Source organism: Athene noctua, chromosome 1, assembly GCF_965140245.1.
Source record: "Athene noctua chromosome 1, bAthNoc1.hap1.1, whole genome shotgun sequence".
NCBI lineage: Eukaryota > Metazoa > Chordata > Aves > Strigiformes > Strigidae > Athene > Athene noctua.
This window is the reverse complement of record NC_134037.1, coordinates 122,717,021-122,737,982: the sequence shown is the minus strand read 5'-3', so window position 1 is coordinate 122,737,982 and position 20,962 is coordinate 122,717,021. Positions and strand designations below refer to the sequence as shown.

General features: G+C 42.3%; 1 protein-coding gene across 1 annotated transcript in view; it reads left to right on the top strand.

Annotated features, from left to right (window-relative positions):
- Window positions 1-20,454, top strand: part of JAG1 (jagged canonical Notch ligand 1) — a 38,142-nt gene extending 17,688 nt beyond the window's left edge. The window contains exons 4-26 of the mRNA XM_074916333.1: window positions 784-1,038; window positions 2,027-2,087; window positions 5,925-6,055; window positions 6,363-6,482; window positions 6,935-7,048; window positions 7,584-7,697; window positions 8,522-8,635; window positions 9,032-9,078; window positions 9,584-9,757; window positions 10,271-10,421; window positions 10,959-11,123; window positions 11,626-11,739; window positions 12,387-12,500; window positions 12,612-12,725; window positions 12,851-12,967; window positions 13,481-13,508; window positions 13,622-13,707; window positions 14,738-14,851; window positions 15,097-15,206; window positions 15,288-15,524; window positions 15,858-15,989; window positions 17,062-17,212; window positions 17,661-20,454. Coding sequence (XP_074772434.1) covers window positions 784-1,038; window positions 2,027-2,087; window positions 5,925-6,055; window positions 6,363-6,482; window positions 6,935-7,048; window positions 7,584-7,697; window positions 8,522-8,635; window positions 9,032-9,078; window positions 9,584-9,757; window positions 10,271-10,421; window positions 10,959-11,123; window positions 11,626-11,739; window positions 12,387-12,500; window positions 12,612-12,725; window positions 12,851-12,967; window positions 13,481-13,508; window positions 13,622-13,707; window positions 14,738-14,851; window positions 15,097-15,206; window positions 15,288-15,524; window positions 15,858-15,989; window positions 17,062-17,212; window positions 17,661-18,118 — 3,221 coding nt within the window. The 3' untranslated portion in view covers window positions 18,119-20,454. The remainder of the gene's footprint in view (window positions 1-783; window positions 1,039-2,026; window positions 2,088-5,924; window positions 6,056-6,362; window positions 6,483-6,934; window positions 7,049-7,583; window positions 7,698-8,521; window positions 8,636-9,031; window positions 9,079-9,583; window positions 9,758-10,270; window positions 10,422-10,958; window positions 11,124-11,625; window positions 11,740-12,386; window positions 12,501-12,611; window positions 12,726-12,850; window positions 12,968-13,480; window positions 13,509-13,621; window positions 13,708-14,737; window positions 14,852-15,096; window positions 15,207-15,287; window positions 15,525-15,857; window positions 15,990-17,061; window positions 17,213-17,660) is intronic.
- The last annotated feature ends 508 nt before the right edge of the window (window positions 20,455-20,962 follow it).

Sequence of the window (20,962 nt, the reverse complement as noted above, 5' to 3'; positions counted from 1 at the left end):
CATAATTTAGACAGTTGTAGGGCTCTAAAATCCAGAAGACCTTTGCTGCAACTAAATGTCAAGTACAAAGTCTAAACTTTGAAATGCCCTGTAGAGAGAAGGGGGATCTATAGCACATCTAAGCGGTAATTTGAGTTCTCTGCTTTGAGCTCTGGTAGTCTTGAATTTTTAGTGTCAGCTAACAGCTGAAGAGAGAATTTCCACAGTATTTATCAGCCAAAACCTGGTGAGGTCACTGATGTCATCTGAATGCCAGAGTTGCTAGTTTTCAATTTAGTGTTTACCCCAGAGTCCTGGGAGCTGCAAACCTTTAGCAGTGCTTATGTTCAGATTGTAGACATTGCTTTATTAGGCTATTGTAGTATGATGTTTTTGTAAATATTCCAGTTAAAAACAAAACTAGTACCATGAATGGAGAAGCCTGGAAAACCACATTATGTACCAATCTGTTGGAGCTAGAAGTAAAAACAGCTGAGATTTTCTTTACTCACAAACTGTGTGATTCTTACTGGATGCCCTTACAGTGCGAAAGGGATAAGTGATTGGCAGTAACCTAACGGTCCCTTTTGATTTCAAGCTTTGTTCAGTTTGGTAATGTTGCATGTGTGTTTCAGTTAATGATTTGTAGCTCCAGGTCAGACTTATCTTACTCTCTAAACCAGAAAATTAATAAAACCAACTGGCTGCTTCGGAGAGTCTTGCCAGTGAAGCCAGAGAGCTGTGATGTGGGAGGTAATGATATCTAAAGGAAGCTTTAACTCTGACATCTCTTCTGACTTCTAGATCCCGATCGCATTATTGAGAAGGCATCCCACTCTGGCATGATCAACCCGAGCCGTCAGTGGCAGACTTTGAAGCATAACGCAGGAGTTGCCCACTTTGAGTACCAAATCCGTGTGACTTGTGCAGAACATTACTATGGCTTTGGCTGCAACAAGTTTTGTCGACCGAGAGATGACTTCTTCACTCACCATACCTGTGACCAGAATGGCAACAAAACCTGCTTGGAAGGCTGGATGGGACCAGAGTGCAACAAAGGTTTGTGACAAATACTCGACCTCTGGATGACTGGCAGGCTTGGGCAGGGTTTGAGTGCGTCGTATCTGGGTTGCAATTCAGTGTGGTCAGTTTGTGCAGACAACAGGGCTAAGGATCAATGGGACAGCTACTAACTCTTTACACAGAGAACTAAGGGCAGGGGAAGACTAGTTTCTGCCTTGTTTTAAAATCTCAGAGGTCTGACAAGTACTGGGCACTTAGCAGTTGTGTTCTTTCTCTGATTATCCCCATCTTTGCCCTTGGGAAGAAAACCCAGCCCACTGACTTCAATAGGAATTCTGCTGCTGACTTCAAAAAGGATTTCCCCTTTGGTGCAGAACTTCAAGACAAGCAGGAAGGAGAGACTTGTTTTAGAGCTGACCTGGCAAGTGTAAAAGCTTTGGTGTTTGAAAAGTCCCAGGCTGTTTGTTCTACCTGAGAAGATGTTTAACATGTTTATTAGGGAATGGCAACTTCCTAGGTATTTTCAGAAGGAGAAAGCAGGACTCTTGAGTAGGAACAAACTATCAGCAGGCCTTGCTGACTGAGTTTCCCTGTAATTTGAATTGACACTCAATATCCTCTCTGTTCAAAGATGATGGCTTAAAAGTAAATCTAGAGTAGTTAAAAGTTGCTTTGAGTTAGATGGAAAGCCAGGGTGAGTGGGCCATTTCACCTGTAAAAGACAGGGAAAGGAAACCTGTGGACTCAGAGTGACTTGAGCTCTCTGAGGCGAGATGGTTTCTGTTGCATGGAAAGAACTGAACAGCATGAGGTACAATTCCTCTGCAAAGCTAGCTGATAGATTTCCTATCACAGGGAGCCACCTACCTTGGTTTTTCCTTTCAGTAGACTTGATACGAGAGACTTGTTAAAACCTTGGATTTAGTAGGATTACAATGCTGGTTAAAGTTTAAAACATTCCCACGAGTGTGAAGATGCAGGAAGCAGGCATCATGCTGATACTCTCTTTTTTTTGTTTTAACAGCTATTTGTCGTCAGGGATGTAGCCCCAAGCATGGTTCTTGCACAGTTCCAGGAGAGTGCAGGTAAATGCTCCCTCTCCCTCCTTATTTCCCCCCACCTCCCCATCCCCAAATAATTAAACAAGTGATGCTAAACACAATAAGACTGGGGAGGAAGGATGGTTTTGGAATCATGTTTTTAACCAAGGCACATTATTCATGCTGACTTGCCCAGAATAAGGGGGGAGCAGGCTTTTTAATGCACTGATAATTTTAAGAAGCTTTTGGTTTGTGAAATGGTGGCACTGGGAGGGAAGGAGGGTACGGGATACATGGTGTGAATGTTGCCTAATGAGCACTAACTAATTGTTTCTGCATAAATAGTGCAAATGTTTTGTGGGCATGTTTTTTTGTTTTGTTTTTCCAACAGCCTGATTAATAGGCTTTTTCAACTACAAGCTTGAAGTACAGTGTGGCTTTTCTCTCCTCTTCTCCCTTTCACTGTTTCCCCCTTCCTCCCTCCCACCCCCTTGGTTTCTTCCATCAGTAGGCAAAAGTCAAGCATTCTTTAGAATGGGATTAGTTAAATCTCTGGGTTCCTTTACCATTGTGAGCCAGGCTCCAAGTGCTGAGAGGTTAATAGCTGGGATGAAATCTTGTCAGTAGGCTCTGATGAATACAGAATTCTGCTCCTGTGCTTTGAAGTCTCATTCTGTCCTGGCAAGGAGACAATGAAAAGCAGAGTTTATCCATAACCCAACAATTAAATATTTGGAATGCCTCAAAATACATGAAATACACTTACAGCACAGGGATGTTTTCTCCCATACTAATAGAGGGTTAATGGATATTAAATGTGGACGTTCTTTATCAACAAACGGGTTGTAAGTTGCTTCATGTAACCCTTTATCATATCTGTTTACACACGATAGGGAACGGAGGGCTTCTGAGGTTACAAAGTGGTGATACTGATCATGTGTAGAAAGGGTTAAAAGTAAAGCTTGGGTGTTCACGAATAAAACTTGGAAGTCTGAAGGAACAGAAAGTAATTTTCTACCTCACAAATCTATTGGTGGATTCTCTATTGCTGGAAACTTTTGCATGAAGCGGACTGCTTTTCTTTCTAGATAAGCTGTAGTTCAAACAAGAACTAAATCTGGGGTGTCTGACAGATGATATGATATATGAGAAGTCAGCCTAAGTAGCCACAGTGGTTCATTCTTTCTCTCTGTCCCATGTTTCCAAAACGAACGGGGAAAAAAAATTGCCAAGGAACATTCTGAAAGTAAGGTAGGAAGTAACTTCTCATTCTCCACAAGAGACATGGCAAAGTGAAAGTCAAGCTGCAGGATGGACCGTTGTAGGTTGCTCACTGATTTTTAATGTGTAGCAGCGCTGATATAAGCCGGTTAACCCCCAGAACACCAAATCTAAATCTTTTTTTAATTAAAAAAAGAAAAAAGCCTAGCAAGTAGTAGGAAGTACTGGGGGGGCCAGATGGCAAGAGGAGCATATCAGTCAAGGCTACCAGTGATTTGTGCTTCTGTCATCAGAATAAACATGCCTTGTAGGGGTTGCTGTCTCCTAGTCAGAACAACAGGCTTTGTTTCCAGATTTTTTTTTCTTTCCTTTCTCTTTCTAAGTCTCTTACCTCCCACTCACTGCCCAGACATGCACTAGTGCTCTTATTTACTTAAGGTGCAACTTTCCCACACTTGATTTGCATAGTCTTGAAACAATGCTGTCCTTCTGGTGTTTTCAGATAACTTCTGCTTGCCAAGTTAGACCAATATCTTTAAGGTGAACACAGAAACAAGATTTTATTTTCTTTTAAGTTTTGATGAGTCATATAGCCTGTATGTTACAAATGCAACAGAGGTTAAAAATAACATCCCAGCAGAAACTGCTCTGGGTTCTGGTACAATAGACAACTTGCAAACATTCTTAAAATATCCTTTTCCCTTTTGGTGAGAGTTACTTTCTTTAATGCAGGCCAGCCAACAAAACCATATTTACTCATGAATCACTATACAAGGAAAGTTAACTTCAGATTTCTCATGAGAAACTGCTGCATACGTATTACTAAACAAGAATTATTACCATGAAACTTTTTCTGGAATTGATATCTAACTTTGCTTTTAAATGCCCATAGCCTTACCCAATTTTGTTTGTTATACTTTGAGGCTGATGTTTGAAGAAAGTCGTAGCTTTGGCTCTAAAGTTCACGGCTTTTTTTGTGTGTTGTGTGTTTGTTCGGTGGGTTTTTTTTTTTTAATTACTTGCTTCTCTTTACACTTGCTTTAAAGAAAACAAAAAACCCCACCCCTTTGATTTGGCAAAAAGGAGTAAAACTCTCGATTTGGATACATAGTTTTGCAGGTGAGGTCCCTTGGTTTTGCTTGTGTGCAGGCTCACAGGCAAGTTGCTTTGAATGCAATACAAATTAAAAGGGTATGTTCCTAAATTTTGATCTCTGCATTCTTATTTTATTCCCTATATGGAAGGATTTTCCAAGAGCTACTTGGGAGAGGTTATTTTGCCTGATCTAGTTTTCTTTCATGTTCTTTGCACACAAAGACACGTAAGTTGGACTAGCTTTTTTTTAACACACAAACTAGTAAGAATTTCCCATTGACTTTGAATAGGCTGCTATTGAAATAGCTATTAAAAAAAAAGTTAATTAGGATGCAGTTTGTCACCTGAGATTTTTCGAAGGGAAGTCTGACTTAACCACTAGCTGTGTCTGTGATTACCCAATGGATAGATCCTTCTAGCTTTTTCCCATGAGAAGAAATTGCCTGTAGAAGAATGGTGGGGGGTTTTATAAATAGAAAGCTTAGCTGACTTCTGTACAAATGAGGTTTGTTTTCATAATTTAGTGACAGCTTAGTGCATAATTACTGCTGATCAATTACTCTCAGGACCTGTTAATGAAATACAGTACCTTATCAAGCCCTTGCTTTCCATTTTCAGCTTGTTTTCCTTGTTTCTATCTATAGATCCTCTTTAATTTGAAGAATCTTTGGTCTGCCTTGCTAGTGAGAACTAAATGAAAGCCAAAATGAGCTTTCACTTAAAGGGGCTTTACTTTAGAAGAACATCTTCCTTCTAAGTACAGAATTCAGGTAGCTCATTGATAGTGGCAATAAAAAATGTAGATAATAACTTCTTCTCCAGACATGATTTAAAAGTTTCTCAGAATTTGATATGTTTTAGTTGCTCCCTGAAAACAGGTTAGCATAAATGAAACTCTGAACCACACTGACAACTGATCTTCTTTGAACACATGTAAACTCCTGATGTGTGCTGTTTTCTTTCATCCCTTCCTGTGGCCCAGTCCATACTTGCTGTGTGTCTAGTCCAGACTAAGGTTGGCTTCCAACAGAGCAGAGAACTCCTGATGCTTTGCAGAGGGCTCAGAGTTGCTGTTGATGGTTTTGTTTGTCTTCCTACAAACCCCAGTGTGGCTGAAATGCCTGGAACCTTGTATTCATGCAGATCTCTGGATAACTATTGTTTCCATTGACTTTCCTCCCTCCCCTCAATTTATAAAGCACCCTGTCAAAGTCCAGAGATTGATTTGTAGTGCACACCCACCCTCTCCGCCACATTTGTATGAGGCTCCAAAAGAGTATTATTGTACTGAATGGCCTCATGCTGGTTCTCTCAGAACAGTTATTCTTTTGTCAGAAGACCGGCTACAGAGACCTTGGCAAAACTACGAAAATGTTTATTTACAAGAAACCATCAAACAAACCTTGAATAGCTTCTCTCCTCCCCTCATCCTGCCCTTATCCCCCACCTCCCGGGTCTTTTTCCAAGCTTTGGAGTTCCACGCTCGCATCTACGCAATTCTAGCAGATTTTTGGTTTGTTTCGCTGTTCTGATTATCTTTTTTTTCTTTTCCCTTTTTAAACGAAGGTGTCAGTATGGATGGCAAGGACAGTACTGTGATAAGTGCATTCCACACCCAGGATGTGTCCATGGCACTTGCATTGAACCATGGCAATGCCTCTGTGAAACCAACTGGGGTGGTCAGCTCTGTGACAAAGGTATGCTAATCTTGCAGAGAGCCAAGTGCAACACTTGAATTTTATCACCAGCAGACTTAGTGAGGAGAGGGTGCATGCCAGATCAAGCCTCCTGAAACACGGTGGGAGGGTTTTGTCCTTCAGCTACTCAGCATCCTCTCCTCTGCTGTTCTGGCGTTGTTAGCATATGTGCTTAACTTCTCTCTGTCCTACTCTCCTGTGTGGATGTATTCTGTAAAGACTCTAGAATAATGGAACAAAGCATGCATGTGGTGATGTTTCCATTCTTTTTTGCAGTTGTGGCTTTAATATTCCTCACCTCTTGCAGATCTGAACTACTGTGGAACCCACCCACCCTGCTTGAACGGGGGTACCTGCAGCAACACTGGCCCTGATAAATACCAGTGTTCCTGCCCTGAGGGCTACTCGGGACAGAACTGTGAAATTGGTGAGTGTCTGGTGCAGCTGCTGAGCTGCCACTTGGCAGTTAATTCTTGCCAGCTTTTAGTAGCTGGTTTGGGATATGTTTTATGAGGCTGGGGAAAAGTCAATTTATGATACAAATTATGATGTCAGGGCTAGCTACAAAGATCCAGACTTGCTTGTTCATGCTTCCTCCTGAACAGCTGGCATCTCTGAACGTCAACCTTCTGCTCACCAGAGAGATCACTAGAATTTATCTTGTCTGGCTCAAACTCAGACAGGTCCAAGTCAGCGTGGTGATGAGTTTAGGGCGGAAGGTGGCTCCCTGTTGGCTAGTAGCTTTTTAATTCACAGGAGTGCGATACATCAAGCATAACGATGGTGTAGCCCGGAGTAGGAGCGTGTGAAGGGAGCAGGGGGTGGCTTCTGGGGATGTTTCTGTAGTCCCCACCGTGACGTACTTGTGTTCCGGCACAGCGGAGCACGCCTGCCTCTCTGATCCTTGTCACAACGGAGGGAGCTGCTTAGAGACCTCTACGGGATTTGAATGTGTCTGTGCACCTGGCTGGGCTGGACCAACTTGCACTGATAGTAAGTCCTTTCAAAAGTGAAATAAAAAATAGGCTGGTTTGGTGGTTTAGATCAGCCTTTCTAATCCCTGATAAACTTACAAGGCAGCCTACTTAACCTTTCCCAGCTTTAGTGCTGGTTCTTGGCAGCCGTTTATACCACGGTGCGCTCTCTTCTCCTTTGCTTGTACCAAAGTTTTTTGTTAAATGCCAGGGGAAAGAAGGGCCAACGGCTTCTTGAAAGAAGCAGAACGCTGAAGTTTTACAGCATTCTGGCAAGCTGTTTAAAATGCCGTTTAGAGAGACTTGCTGGATCAAAATCTGACTTCTACATGCAAAAAGGCCGCGGGTGTAAACCTCTTCCCTTGTGTTTGAACCCCCTGTCACGCTACTGTTATTTTTAAAGGAGACTTTTGCTGAAATTCCAAGTAGAGGTCCTGTTGTCTTGCTGTTCCTCTGGGCAAATCCCAGTAGCAGCAACCATTTATCAAATTTGTCAGTGAGTGACATCGCCTGTTTGGTAACAGAGCTAAGCCTCTCCTCGCTCTGCCTTACAGATATTGATGATTGTTCTCCAAATCCCTGCGGTCATGGAGGAACTTGCCAAGATCTAGTTGATGGATTTAAGTGTATTTGCCCGCCTCAGTGGATGGGCAAAACATGCCAGCTAGGTGAGAACTGCTTTTCTCTTCATCCAGTGTTGCTCTGCGGTGGGGGGGGGAGACAAATTCAAAAGGGACTGTAGTCCAGCAGGCAAGGGCAGCCGTGCCCTTTGCATTAGGCAAAGGTTTATGGTTCCAAAGCCTGCAGGTGTATTCTGGTGCATTGAGAACATTGCAGGCCTGGGGTCTAGGACAGCCCTAAAGCCTCGACTGTCTGTCTTCTGAGGGTGTTTTGCTGATGCGTGCTGGCAGCCGAAGGAAATGGTTAACTAAGGCAGAGAGGCTGCTTTAAACGGTAAATGAACCGGAATGGGGAGGGTGTGTGTGCCTGCCTCCCGGTCCCGCCCCCACGTGCATTGCTTCCTTCACCCTGAGAAAGTCCCTGTAGCTCTTCGGCCCGTGTCAACCCCTTCGGACCGAGGAGTTTGCAGCTGTGTTCCAAAACGGGGCTGATCTCACCAAGAAGGAGCTGTCTGCATTCTTAACACACTAATCCCAGTGACCAGGCTGCAGCACTCCTCCTTCAGAATGCTCAGCTGAGTTGTGGAGGGAAAGCTGCTCTTAATGAGTGGCTGAGTAATCATCAAATAATTAGCGTAGCCTGTATGTTCTAATTGCAGAGAAATTGAAAGAGACTTCAGAGACTGCTGTATGATTGACTTTTGTTCATTCCAGTCACGCTAATCCATGCTGTATATTACAAGTTCCTCTTAGATCTGAATGAAGTGCTGATTATTTCTGTGAAAACCAGCCATAAGATTTTTATTTTTTCTTTTTGCCTTCTCCCCCTGCCCTACAAGCCTTGCATTTGACCATTAACACTGTTTTTTCAGATGCCAATGAATGTGAGGGCAAACCCTGTGTCAATGCCAATTCCTGCAGGAACCTGATTGGCAGCTACTATTGTGATTGCATTACTGGCTGGTCTGGCCACAACTGTGATATAAGTAAGTGTCTGTATCCTTGGGTTTGTCAAAAACCAGTTGAGTGTGTGTGTATGTCACTGAGTTTGAGCTCAGATTTAAACATCGGGCAGAGTCCCAGCGGTTGATGTTTTTAGAAAGGGAGTAGTTGGTGTGGAATGAAAATACACAATTTTATCAAGCTCATTAGTCCATAACATAGCTATATTCTGATAAAGTGGCTAAAACAATGATGTGAAGTTTCACTGCCTCTAGTAGAAGAATCGTGAAAGGTCCCCACCCATTATAATAACCTTATCTCAAGGAAGGCATGCAGGAAACTTGACAAAAGTTTTATCGAGCTCCAGTTTTAGAGAGACTTGAACCCTGTATCTCATGTAAATATATTTTTGCCTTCTAACCACGCTAATTTTATTACAGATATTAATGACTGTCGTGGACAATGTCAGAATGGAGGATCCTGTCGGGTGAGCCATTCTTGTTTTCTTTTGGTTTCCCTGAGACTTCAACAGTAACTAAAACACTTGAGTCTAAACACAAATAGTGTGGAAAAGAGCAATTAGCCGGTATAAATTGTCATTTCTTTGAGCTGGAGGGAAGGTCTGTGTCATGCTACAGCATGTTGGCTATGTCTGTAGAACAGCAAGGGCAGAAAAATGTAACTGTAATAAATGACTCATTTTCACTGCTGCTGTCACCAGTGAATGGGCTGGTTGTTGTGCAAACTACCTGCTGTAAGTGTAGAGACTCCACTTCAAAATGTGGATTAATGTATCCTGCCTGGAAACCAAGAATGTAAGCCAGTGTTGGATGGGGGTGTTTTGTGTGTTTAATTTTTCCCCCTAAATATTCTTGCCTTGTTTGGATATAAAGAATCTTTTTACTTTTTTTTTTTTTCTCTCTTTTAATAAGGATATGTCAAGAGGGAGGGAAAAAAAACCTTAACGCTGAACTTTTTTTATTCCTTCCCAGGACTTGGTTAATGGTTATCGGTGTATCTGTTCACCTGGCTATGCAGGAGATCACTGTGAGAAAGACATCAATGAATGTGCAAGTAACCCTTGCATGAATGGGGGTCACTGCCAGGATGAAATCAATGGATTCCAATGTCTGTGTCCCGCTGGTTTCTCAGGAAACCTCTGTCAGGTAAGAAGCGTGGGTGAAAGGCAGGCCCTTAGCCAGTCACGTTTCTTCCAGCACTCTGGATCTCTACACAGAATGCCTTGCATCCAGCGAACCATGGTATAAACTTGTACTTGATACCGCTGTCAGCCTGCCAAGAAAGTGCTTGATTAATATATATTGGGGGGGGGGGGGGGGGGGGGGGGGAGAGAAACCATCAGAAACCCCCGACAGGCTGCTGAGGATTCTTTTTGTTAAATGGAGTGCAAGCGTTTGCACATCAGGTTTGGTTGCCCACTAACTATTAACTTTCAGTGGCTGTTTAATATCAAGAGTGCTGTCTGCTAAAATAGTTGCAAGTCTAACTAAACTCTGGACATTCTGAACAGTTCATTGAGGCAGCAGATAAAAAGGTCAGATTCCACAATGTCTGCCTGTTGTAGTGCGGGAAAGCTATGATAAAGCAGCTGTTTCACTTGGCCTTCCCCCCTCTTTTTTTATTCCTCCCCCATTTTCCTCTCTCTGTGCTACTTACAGCTGGACATAGATTATTGTGAGCCAAATCCTTGCCAGAATGGCGCCCAGTGCTTCAACCTTGCTATGGACTATTTCTGTAACTGCCCTGAAGATTACGAAGGGAAGAACTGCTCCCACCTGAAAGATCACTGCCGCACGACTCCTTGTGAAGGTTTGTGTCATCTTGCAGGTGAATGAGAACCATGGGCAATAGTTTTTGCCCCTTCCCTGGCTGGAGCCGTAACGCAGCTCCACTGGGATGGTCGCTGGGTGTAGCACACGTGTAGAAGGGCTGAATTTTGCCCTGTGCCTTATGCCTCTCTCAGGAAGATGAGTAGTATTTGTAAATACCAGCCATTTGAAAGACAGCATTATGTCAACATGGACAGAAAACACACATAGCAAATAGCCTGCTTTGCTGAATTTATTCTGGGCCACGGATGTGGTCCAGCAATCTTCAGATAAGATGCTGTGATTATGTTAGGCACAAGCAGTGGGTATAGTTCTTTGATTTTTAAAGCAGCAAGTGTATTTGTGAGCGTTCGGTTTATGGTTGGACTCGATTATGTTGGAAAAGGCCTTTAAGATCAAGGATCCTACAATACATATGTCTTTTAAACATCCATCGTTGGGAATTAGAATGTTGCTCTTAGCTTAAGAAAGCAGGTAGAATGGGCAATCCTCATGCAGGTCTCTGCTTTTTCTACAGTAATTGACAGCTGTACTGTGGCAGTAGCTTCTAACAGCACGCCAGAAGGGGTTCGTTATATTTCTTCAAATGTCTGTGGTCCTCACGGAAAATGCAAGAGCCAAGCAGGTGGAAAATTCACCTGTGAATGCAACAAAGGATTCACTGGCACCTACTGTCATGAGAGTAAGAGCTAAAAAGAGAATATATTTTACTGTCCTCTACTCTTTTTGGAAGAAGATTCCATCCTTTCCTCCCAGACTGTTTTAAGGTTTGATCTTGTAACACAGTGAACCTTGGAACTGCTTTAAATTTTCATATCCCGCTTGGGTGAGGCAGATTGGAATTTGCTAGGCCTTGGGGAAAGTTCACAGTAATGAACCTTCTGGCCTTGAATTGTATGTTTTTAGAAACCTTATGTATACAAGGTCTGAGGTAGTTAATAGTGGAGTTTAACATGGACCTTAAGGACCCCTGATTTTTCTTTGGTTTTAATAGTAATTGAGTGACAGGCTCATCATTTTATGCCCTGTTTTTCAGCTATTTCTCATTTTCTTTATAACCCTTTATCTCAAAAGGGTCTTAGAAATGGGAGTAGCACCAAGTAGTCTGCAATAAGATGATGACCTCTAGTAGCTGTACTTCTAGCTGATTTTTTTTTTTCTCCCTCTCCTCCAAACTGTTGCAGATATTAATGACTGCGAGAGCAACCCTTGTAAAAATGGTGGCACTTGTATCGATGGCATCAACTCCTACAAATGTATTTGTAGTGATGGATGGGAAGGAACATATTGTGAAACAAGTAAGTTAACCATTCTTCAGCTCACAGAAGGATGTCTTGGGTGGGGGGGGGGAACATCAGGAAGGAATGGCTAGTGCTGTCTTTAAGAGTGACCAACTGGCACCAAATCAACGGAAAGTTTGCTCCAAAGGCCACACAGGACAAGGTGGCCTCTTTTCCCCTGAGTTCCAGGCTTTTGTATCAGAACTAAACCCAAGTTACAGAGCTGGACTGGGAGTAGAACCTGGCTCTCCTACCATTTGGTTTTCTGCTCTACCCTTTGGATGACTTCCTGTAAGAAACCCTTAGCATTAGTACGCTGCTTTAGCAAAGACATACCTGTGTTTCACATTTGTGTTTAGTCGGTCTCGGGAGTAGAGGAGGAGTGAGCACTCCCCTCCTATCCTCTGACTGATAGGATAGTTTATGTAATAGGCCTTTTCACTTCTTGTTTAACTAAAACAAGATGACAAATGAAATGAAAGCAAACTGGAGGAATGTGGTGGCATAGTCTTCATCTCTGTGACAGGGCTTAAAGCTTTAAAATACTGTTTCAAGTGTTTAAACACAGGCCAAAACTAGGGATGGGACATGCACCTTTCAAGCATTAAGTGTTTGTCAATTCCATAAGCACTGCTTAGCTTGTTTTCTTTTCTTAACGTATCTAGATATTAATGACTGCAGTAAAAACCCTTGCCACAATGGAGGAACTTGCCGAGACTTGGTCAACGACTTCTTCTGTGAATGCAAAAATGGGTGGAAAGGAAAAACTTGCCACTCCCGTAAGTTCAGCATTTACAAACCAAAACAGGCGTGCTCTGTTAGGCTGCTTAAACTTGTTGCATTCCCTTAAGAAAGCACCGGGTGTTAAGGATCCTTTGGGTTCTTCGCAGGTGACAGCCAGTGCGATGAGGCAACGTGCAACAACGGAGGAACATGTTATGACGAGGGGGACACGTTCAAGTGCATGTGTCCTGCAGGATGGGAAGGAGCCACTTGTAACATAGGTAAGGACCCAGCCCAATCCCCAGGGAGCAGAGGCAGTGCTGGGTCCGTGACCTCGGACCTTTCTCTTGGCCCGGTTTCGACAGCTTTCTAACTGCTTAACGGCAAATCCTGCTTCTGTTTACAGCACGGAACAGCAGCTGCCTGCCAAACCCCTGTCACAACGGTGGTACCTGTGTTGTCAGCGGGGATTCGTTTACTTGTGTCTGCAAGGAGGGCTGGGAAGGACCCACGTGTACCCAGAGTAAGTTGTCTCTGCTTGAACTTTTCCAGAGTGTTGCGTGATGAGAACATTAGCTCATCCTGTCGCCCTTGGAGTCCAGATTGAAACCAGAAGGGAAAGCTTGTTTGATGTAGGCTTTAGCATCACCTGAATCTTTGTTTTAATGACTTTATGTGATAGAGCCTTGACCTGGGCATGAGAAAGTTGCAAAAGAGCTAAGTGGAGACAGATGTTGTCTTGTTTTCTCCTGCATTCTTTTTCTACGAGCAGCTCTGTCTGCTTCCACTTTTTTTTTCTTTCCCCTGTTAGATTCTTTACAAGGATCTCTTCCTGTGTACATGTGTTCCACAATGTAGTTAACAAATTTTGTGGTAGAAGCCTGGAATCAATTTAGTAGAGAATTTCAGCATATTTTTGTAAAAGTTGAGCTAAGTGTAACTTGGGCATTAGGGGAAGTTTGATCCTTCTTTACTGACAGTGGAGTTGTATTAGCCAAAGGCTGCACATTTAATGTTGTCTCTCTTTGCTTTGCAGACACAAATGACTGCAGTCCTCATCCTTGGTGAGTTTAATATGTTTATCTTTCATACTTTGGGTTTTTTTTATATTTTAGAATTCTAGATTCTTTTTATCTGTTGCAGGTTTTTAATTTATATAACAACTTTTCTTTATTAGTTATAATAGTGGCACTTGTGTGGATGGAGACAACTGGTACCGCTGTGAATGTGCTCCAGGCTTTGCAGGCCCCGACTGCAGGATCAGTAAGTGTTTCACTGACACTCTACCTTGATTTTTTTTTTTATTTTTTTTTTTTCTTGCTTGAATCTTGTGGTGAGACAATAATCTTAATTGAGTTAAGTGGTAGATCAGATTGACAGGTGTCCTGTTTTCTGTATCCGTACCCACACCTGTAGCAGATGTGGGGAGAGCAGGAACGGCACTGAAAAAAAAGAAATCTTAAATGAAAAAAATCTTAAAGTCGGTTCAGCCAAGCAAGCAAAATGCCCTTCAGGATAGTCTTCCCTGTTAGAATGTGTTTGTGTGGCAGAGGTTTCTGCTTGAGACAAAAGCGTGCCAGCCAAAAACCTTGTCAATTAATAATCCGCCTACATGCCCTGAGGTGATGTATGCACTTCCCTGTAATTTAATAATAATTACAGGTAGGAGGACACTTAACACTTTTTTTTTAATAACAGCCATGGAAATAGAAGTTTCATAGCAGCTATACAACTGGAAGGGGGTTTAACGCTGTCACCGGTTGAAGAGTCTAGGAGGGGGGGACAAAGCTGGAGTATGTCAAAGGAGAGGAAGTATGTGTGTGTGTGAGGAGGAATGTGTCCTTGCCCTTGAAAAGCTGAAGTAGCCATAGGGTCAGGTTTTGATCTCTGCTAGTGCCACACAGCGAGAACTTCAAAGAACATGCTCTGAGATTACACCAGTGCTGCTAATAAGAACCTATCTCCGAGTAGACACTAGAAAATGTACATGAAGCTCCAGCAGGCAAATCTCTTTTCTGACAAAATAAAAGGATATTTAGACTGTCTATTAGGAAGTATTTCTTTCCAGAAGGGGTTATTGGGCGTTGGAATGGGCTGCCCAGGGCAGGGGTGGAGTCCCCATCCCTGGAGGGGTTGAAGAGTCAGGTTGACCCAGCACTGAGGGATCTGGTGGAGTTGGGAACTGTCAGTGTGAGGTTAATGGTTGGACTTGGATGATCTTCAAGGTCTTTTCCAACCCAGATGATTCTGTGATACTATCGATAGCTTTTATTTTTTCTCCTTCCCATTGCAGATATCAATGAATGCCAGTCTTCACCCTGTGCCTTTGGAGCTACGTGCATAGACGAAATTAACGGCTACCGTTGCATTTGCCCACCGGGTCGGAGTGGTCCAGGATGCCAAGAAGGTATTCCAGCAGCCATGGCTGTGTATATACATCTATATACATAATATACGTGTAGCAAGAGCTGTGTAACTGTGCAGTACCAAGTTTGGGGTTCTTGGGGGGGTTATTTGTTGTTATTTGAAAGCAAGTATATTCTTTTACTGAGGAAGGAAACTTAGTGGTAAGATGAACCCTTAGGAAAGGGGTTTTTTCACTTGTTTTTTTCCCTGTTTTGAAGTTTATAATTCCATTCAATCTCCCTTCAGTTACAGGAAGGCCTTGCATTACCAGTGTTCGAGTAATGCCAGATGGGGCCAAGTGGGATGATGACTGTAATACCTGCCAGTGTCTCAACGGAAAAGTCACCTGTTCTAAGGTACAGCCGTGCTGTGGTTCAGGTTATGCTGTCTCCCGCCCCATAACCAGCAGTTCCTTACCCATGTTGATTCTCTCCTAGGTTTGGTGTGGTCCTCGACCTTGTGTCATACATACCAAAGGTCAGAGTGAATGCCCGGCTGGACACGCCTGCGTTCCTGTCAAAGATGACCACTGCTTCACACACCCCTGCGCAGCCGTGGGGGAGTGCTGGCCTTCCAACCAACAGCCTGTGAAGACCAAATGCAATTCTGATTCTTACTACCAGGAGAACTGTGCCAACATCACCTTCACCTTCAATAAAGAGATGATGGCACCTGTAAGTAGCAGGAAGTAGCTCGCTGTGCTGTGGCACATGCATGCCTGTTTGCCAGAGCATAAAACCACTTTTTGGACTGGTAAAAGTACAGTAAAAGCTGACACTCCCTTATTATTAAAGAAAACAGAAGGTATAGAAAGATTAATACAGACTTCTACCCAAAGTGCTTTGCGTCCACAGAAAAACAAAAGCTGGTTTGGAGGGGATTTCCCCCTCCTCTTCCCTTGAGAACTCTTACTCCAGAGGAGAAAAAAAAAAATCTTGTATCTATGTGTTTGTGTGCATATGTATTGGAAAAAAAGTCCAACACCTTTATTTTTTTGTGTCCTCCAGGGACTTACCACGGAGCACATTTGCAGTGAATTGAGGAATCTGAATATTCTGAAGAATGTTTCTGTTGAATATTCCATCTATATTACCTGTGAGCCTTCACACTTGGCAAATAATGAAATACATGTTGCGATTGTAAGTATTCCTGGAATATTTTAAAATGTCTTGGTAGTTAATTGCTTGGATATGCGTGCAACATGTGGATTTCATAAAAATCATAATTCCTGGCTTTGTCAGCACTTCTCATGGTTTAGTTTCCATCCCAATTCCCTTTAATAACAGGGAAGAAATCTGGGTTCCATGTGCGTACCTGAGAGCTACCATCTGGTGGCAACTGTAACAGGGGCATTAAAACTGTTATGCTCTTAGTGTGCTGCTTTTTTGGGGGTCTTTTGACTGTCTTTAAAAAAAGATGGGGACAAAAGTCCTGTGTTATTAGTTTCTGCTTATAGCTGGGCTTTTTGTTTGCTCCTGTTTTTGTGTTTTAAGTATTAAAAGTCCTGTGAGCCAGCTGATTGTGAAAGTTTATAAAGAGCAGGTTACCCACTGAAATGCTGGGGCTTCAACCCCAAGCCCCAAATTAAGGTTGACATATGGGTGATTCCCACAGCCCTTCACAAAGGGGTGGTGAGTTTCCCTTTAGGCTTCCCTCCAGGGAGAGCCATTAGGTAAAGGAGCCCCAGGTGTCCCGCATTAAGTAAGCAGAGGTCCGGTGTCCCACTTCAGGATAAAAGCTGGGACCACTTGCAGGAAGGGGCAGTGTCTGTCTGTGAGGTGGATGCACTGTGCAGAGTTTCCTGTTGGGGAAGGACCTCCTGCCTCCCTGGGACTGGGCTCCAGTCAGCTCTGGCTTTTGTAAACGTGGGCTGTGTAGAGATTCAGTGTGTGGCTTCCTTGGTCTTATGTATTTGGTTTGACTTGGTTGTCTCCTGTCCCTTCTATGGGAAACTGCATTTCACCATTTATTCCACCCATTGTTGGTCGTGTGGTGTCGTTGGGGTCAGTAGGATTGATGTTGATTTATGTATAATCTGATTGACTTATACCCCCAGCACTCACCCATGTACTGACCCTTTTGTATCAAATACAATTTGGTTATTAGTTCATCTTTATGCTGGCTGTGTCCTTTATGCTAGGCCTAATAATTGGCAAAACACCCACACATCTGATCTGGCATTTGGGATTAATTGTCTGACTTCCTCTGTAGTCTGCAGAAGATATAGGGGAAGATGAAAACCCAATCAAAGACATCACAGATAAGATTATTGACCTTGTCAGTAAGCGCGATGGTAACAACACGCTAATTGCTGCAGTGGCAGAAGTCAGAGTACAGCGGCGACCAGTTAAAAACAAAACAGGTGAGTTGGCTTGGTTTTTTTTTTTTCCTTGTCTCCAAAAACTCACACGCTTGCCCTGGCTAGAGCAGCCCTTCAGAGCGAGGGAAGTTTGTCTTGCTTCTGAAAGTTGTAGCAAGTCTGAGAATCTCTGCCTCTTGGCCCTGCTGTTAACTGGGAAAAAGAAGGAGGTTTCACACCAGGGTCTTGTTACTTTAAAAAAAAATGAGTTCTCCAGTGGTTCTGGGCGTTAAGAGGAAGGCAGGCATTTGCCCCAGGGGCAATTGGTCAGCACTCCTGAGTCCTAAACTCCTTTTAAACCTCTTGTGTTCTAAAACAGCCAAGATTATGTTACGGTCTGGACCCCGGTGGAAAAAAATCAAGGCTTAAGAACTGAGATTTCCTTTTGTAGAAAGCTGAGACTGGAATGCTTGGTGTGCAGCAGGGTTAACTGGTCTCGTATCTCTTCCAGATTTCTTGGTGCCCTTACTGAGCTCAGTCCTAACAGTAGCCTGGATCTGTTGCCTGGTAACCGTTTTTTACTGGTGCATCCGAAAGCGCAGAAAGCAGAGCAGCCACACTCACACGGCCTCCGATGACAACACTACCAACAACGTCAGGGAGCAGCTGAATCAAATAAAAAACCCCATTGAGAAACACGGAGCAAATACTGTCCCAATCAAAGACTATGAAAACAAAAACTCTAAAATCGCCAAAATAAGGACACACAACTCGGAGGTGGAGGAAGACGACATGGACAAACACCAGCAGAAGGCCCGATTTGCCAAGCAGCCAGCCTACACTTTGGTAGACAGAGATGAAAAGCCCCCCAACAGCACACCCACCAAACACCCAAACTGGACAAACAAACAAGACAACAGAGACTTGGAAAGTGCACAAAGCCTAAACCGCATGGAGTACATCGTATAGCAGACAGCGGGGTGCTGCCACGCAGGGCCTTTACACGGCGTTCTAAAGGCACTCAAGAGCTTGTAGTTCTTAAACTGTTGTGTAATATTTGAGTCTAAGGCTATTATTTACTTAGAATCCCTGTGTTAATTTAAGTTTTGACAAGCTGGCTTACACTGGCAATGATAGTTGCTGTGGTTGGCTGGAATACCAAGTGCTGCATTTCACATCTATGCAAAACTAGTCAAAAGTGCCCTCCTGTAAATTCAGCTGTAGCTGACACATCATGGAAACGTTTCATAAGGTATTACATAGCCTTATTACTCTTCCTTAGTGTTAATTTTTTTTTTTCTGCCAGATGTCCCGATTTATACAGTTTCTTTAGAATAATACATTTTATTTATATTTATTGAATTTGAGTTTTTTGTATATTGGTTTTATGGTGACGTACAACTAGTTCTGTATTTGAAAGTGCCTTTGCAGCTTGGAACCACAGCAACTATCAAAAATAAGTTTATTATTTATTTTTTTATTGTATTTTTGTTGGGGGTGGGTGGGGGGAACTTGTCAGCAGTTGCTGGTAAATGAAGAATTTAAAGAGGAAAATGTGTCAAAAATAGAAGTTTGTATAGATATGTAAATAATTCTTTTTTTATTAATCACTGTGTATATTTGATTTATTAACTTAATAATCAAGAGCCTTAAAATATCATTCCTTTTTATTTATATGTATGTGTTTAGAGTTGAAGGTTTTTGATAGCATTGTAAGCTTGTGGCTTCTCTATTTTGAATTTATTTTCTTGTTACATGTTGCCTATATGCCAAAACTAAGGTGTTCTAAAATAGTTTTATTTTTAATAGGATGGGCTTTCATGCCTTGATGCTGGTTTTTGTACAATGTCAAATGTTTGAAACACCTTCCATAGTATCACTTTAAGACTATTTGTAAGTACTGACTGAGGCAGTTTAGACAATTAGACTAGAAATTTTTTTTGCTGCTTTAGACTTGAAAAATGAGTGACAGGCAGATAATCTGCTAAGAAGCAGTTTAAGGGAACAAAACTGAGCTTATTACTTTATGTAGATGAAATGTGAGTGGTTGCATGTAATTAAAATATCAAATTAGTGTGTGAAGTTGGAAACACAGCAATCTTATTTTGTAAATTCTAATTTTTTTTCTCACCATGAATATGTAATACTGAACCACTTGTAGATTTGAATTTTTTTGTAATCTACTGCATTTAGGGAGTATTCTAATAAGCTAGTTGTTGAATACTTGAACAGTAGAATGTCCAGTAAGATCACTGTGTAGGTTTGCCATAGATTACACTGCCCGCCTTAACAAGTGAGGAAATCAAAGTGCTATTACGACATTTAAGATCAAAAGGCTTATAAACATAGTAATCTCGGTGGTTAACCATTGAGATCATGAAGATACCTTGTATTGTGATATTAGTGTTATATGAAAATGCATCTTTGATGTGTTGTTCCTGGCAATAAATCTTGAAAAGTAATATTTATTAAATTTTTTGTATGAAAACATAAAAGAGCGTGGAGATTATTGAGCTGGGAGGCACTCCCAACTAAGTTAGTTGTGCAAAACCAGGGGCAGGTGCTGGTTTACGTTTCCAAGACCAGACACTGATTTCAGTGGAGTCAGTCAGATTTTTGTTAGATGATTACACATTTCCCTCTGGCTTTGAACCAGGCTGAGGGGGTTTAAAAGCAGCAGGTCCCTTGTACTCAGTGTCTTCTGGCTCATGTACCTCCATGTACTTCTGGGAGGAGGAGGAGGTGACTGGAATTGTGCAACACATTTACTTTGCATGGGCCAGTGAACTATCACCAGATAGTAACCAAATCAAAGTAGCTAGGCAAGATCCAAATTGCTGACCAGGATGGGAAAGGATCCATAGATTATTCTGATTTTGAATGGGCAGAAAGTGCTTTGTAAAGCATAAAATAAACTCTTGAAATATTCAACATGTGGCTTCTCATGCTTAACTAATGCCACCCCTCCCACCTCTGAGGGACTGCATGTGGGAGTAGGGGTGAGCTGGCTGAGAGTTGCTCTTATTTTAGCACATTTTCCTGAGGAAGCTGCAAGTTTGTTTTGGGAAGGGGCTAGTACAAATCTGAAGGAACAATTGACAGTGTGAAACAAACATAATTGAAAAATAATATAAAATAAGGTCAGGCTGTTGCTTGTACTTCAGCTTAAACCAACCCACCACAAGGTTAGGCCTTTTCATCCATATTTGTTTGTAGTAAATACTTTATATAAAGATTGCTGCAATATGAGTACAATGGACACTTAAATCTGATAGCAAGACATACTCTGTTCTGTACCTTCTTTACAGCTGTCTAAAAAAAAAAATTGATAAAATCTATTTAGTGTTACTTTTTATTTCAAACTTGCTTTAAAAGGAGCTTTCTAGCTTGTCACTGTACTGCCATCAAAGGGGGACTGCCTTACTCTTCGAAATCACATGCCACATAACTTAAGCACCAGAGAATCAGCAGTTTACTGCCTCCTGAATGGGACTTCATGATTAGCTTCATCTCACCACTTCAATAACTCCTCATCAAACATCCCATGAGCATTTATTTCCCTTTGTTCCCTGACTTCTACAATCTGCAATAAAGCAAACACATCGTATCTAAAAAAAGCCACTTAAAGAGAAGCGAATCTTCTACCCGCCTCAGAAGTACAAAGTGAGGCTGTGAACTGAGTGCATTTCCCTACTTTTAATGTTGAATTGGCCATCTTCCTGATGGCTCCTGCTCACATCAGTCTCAAAGTCAATGATGCAGAAACCAACTGCTTCGTTAAGTGACAAACATTTGTACCTGGAGTTGTGGGAA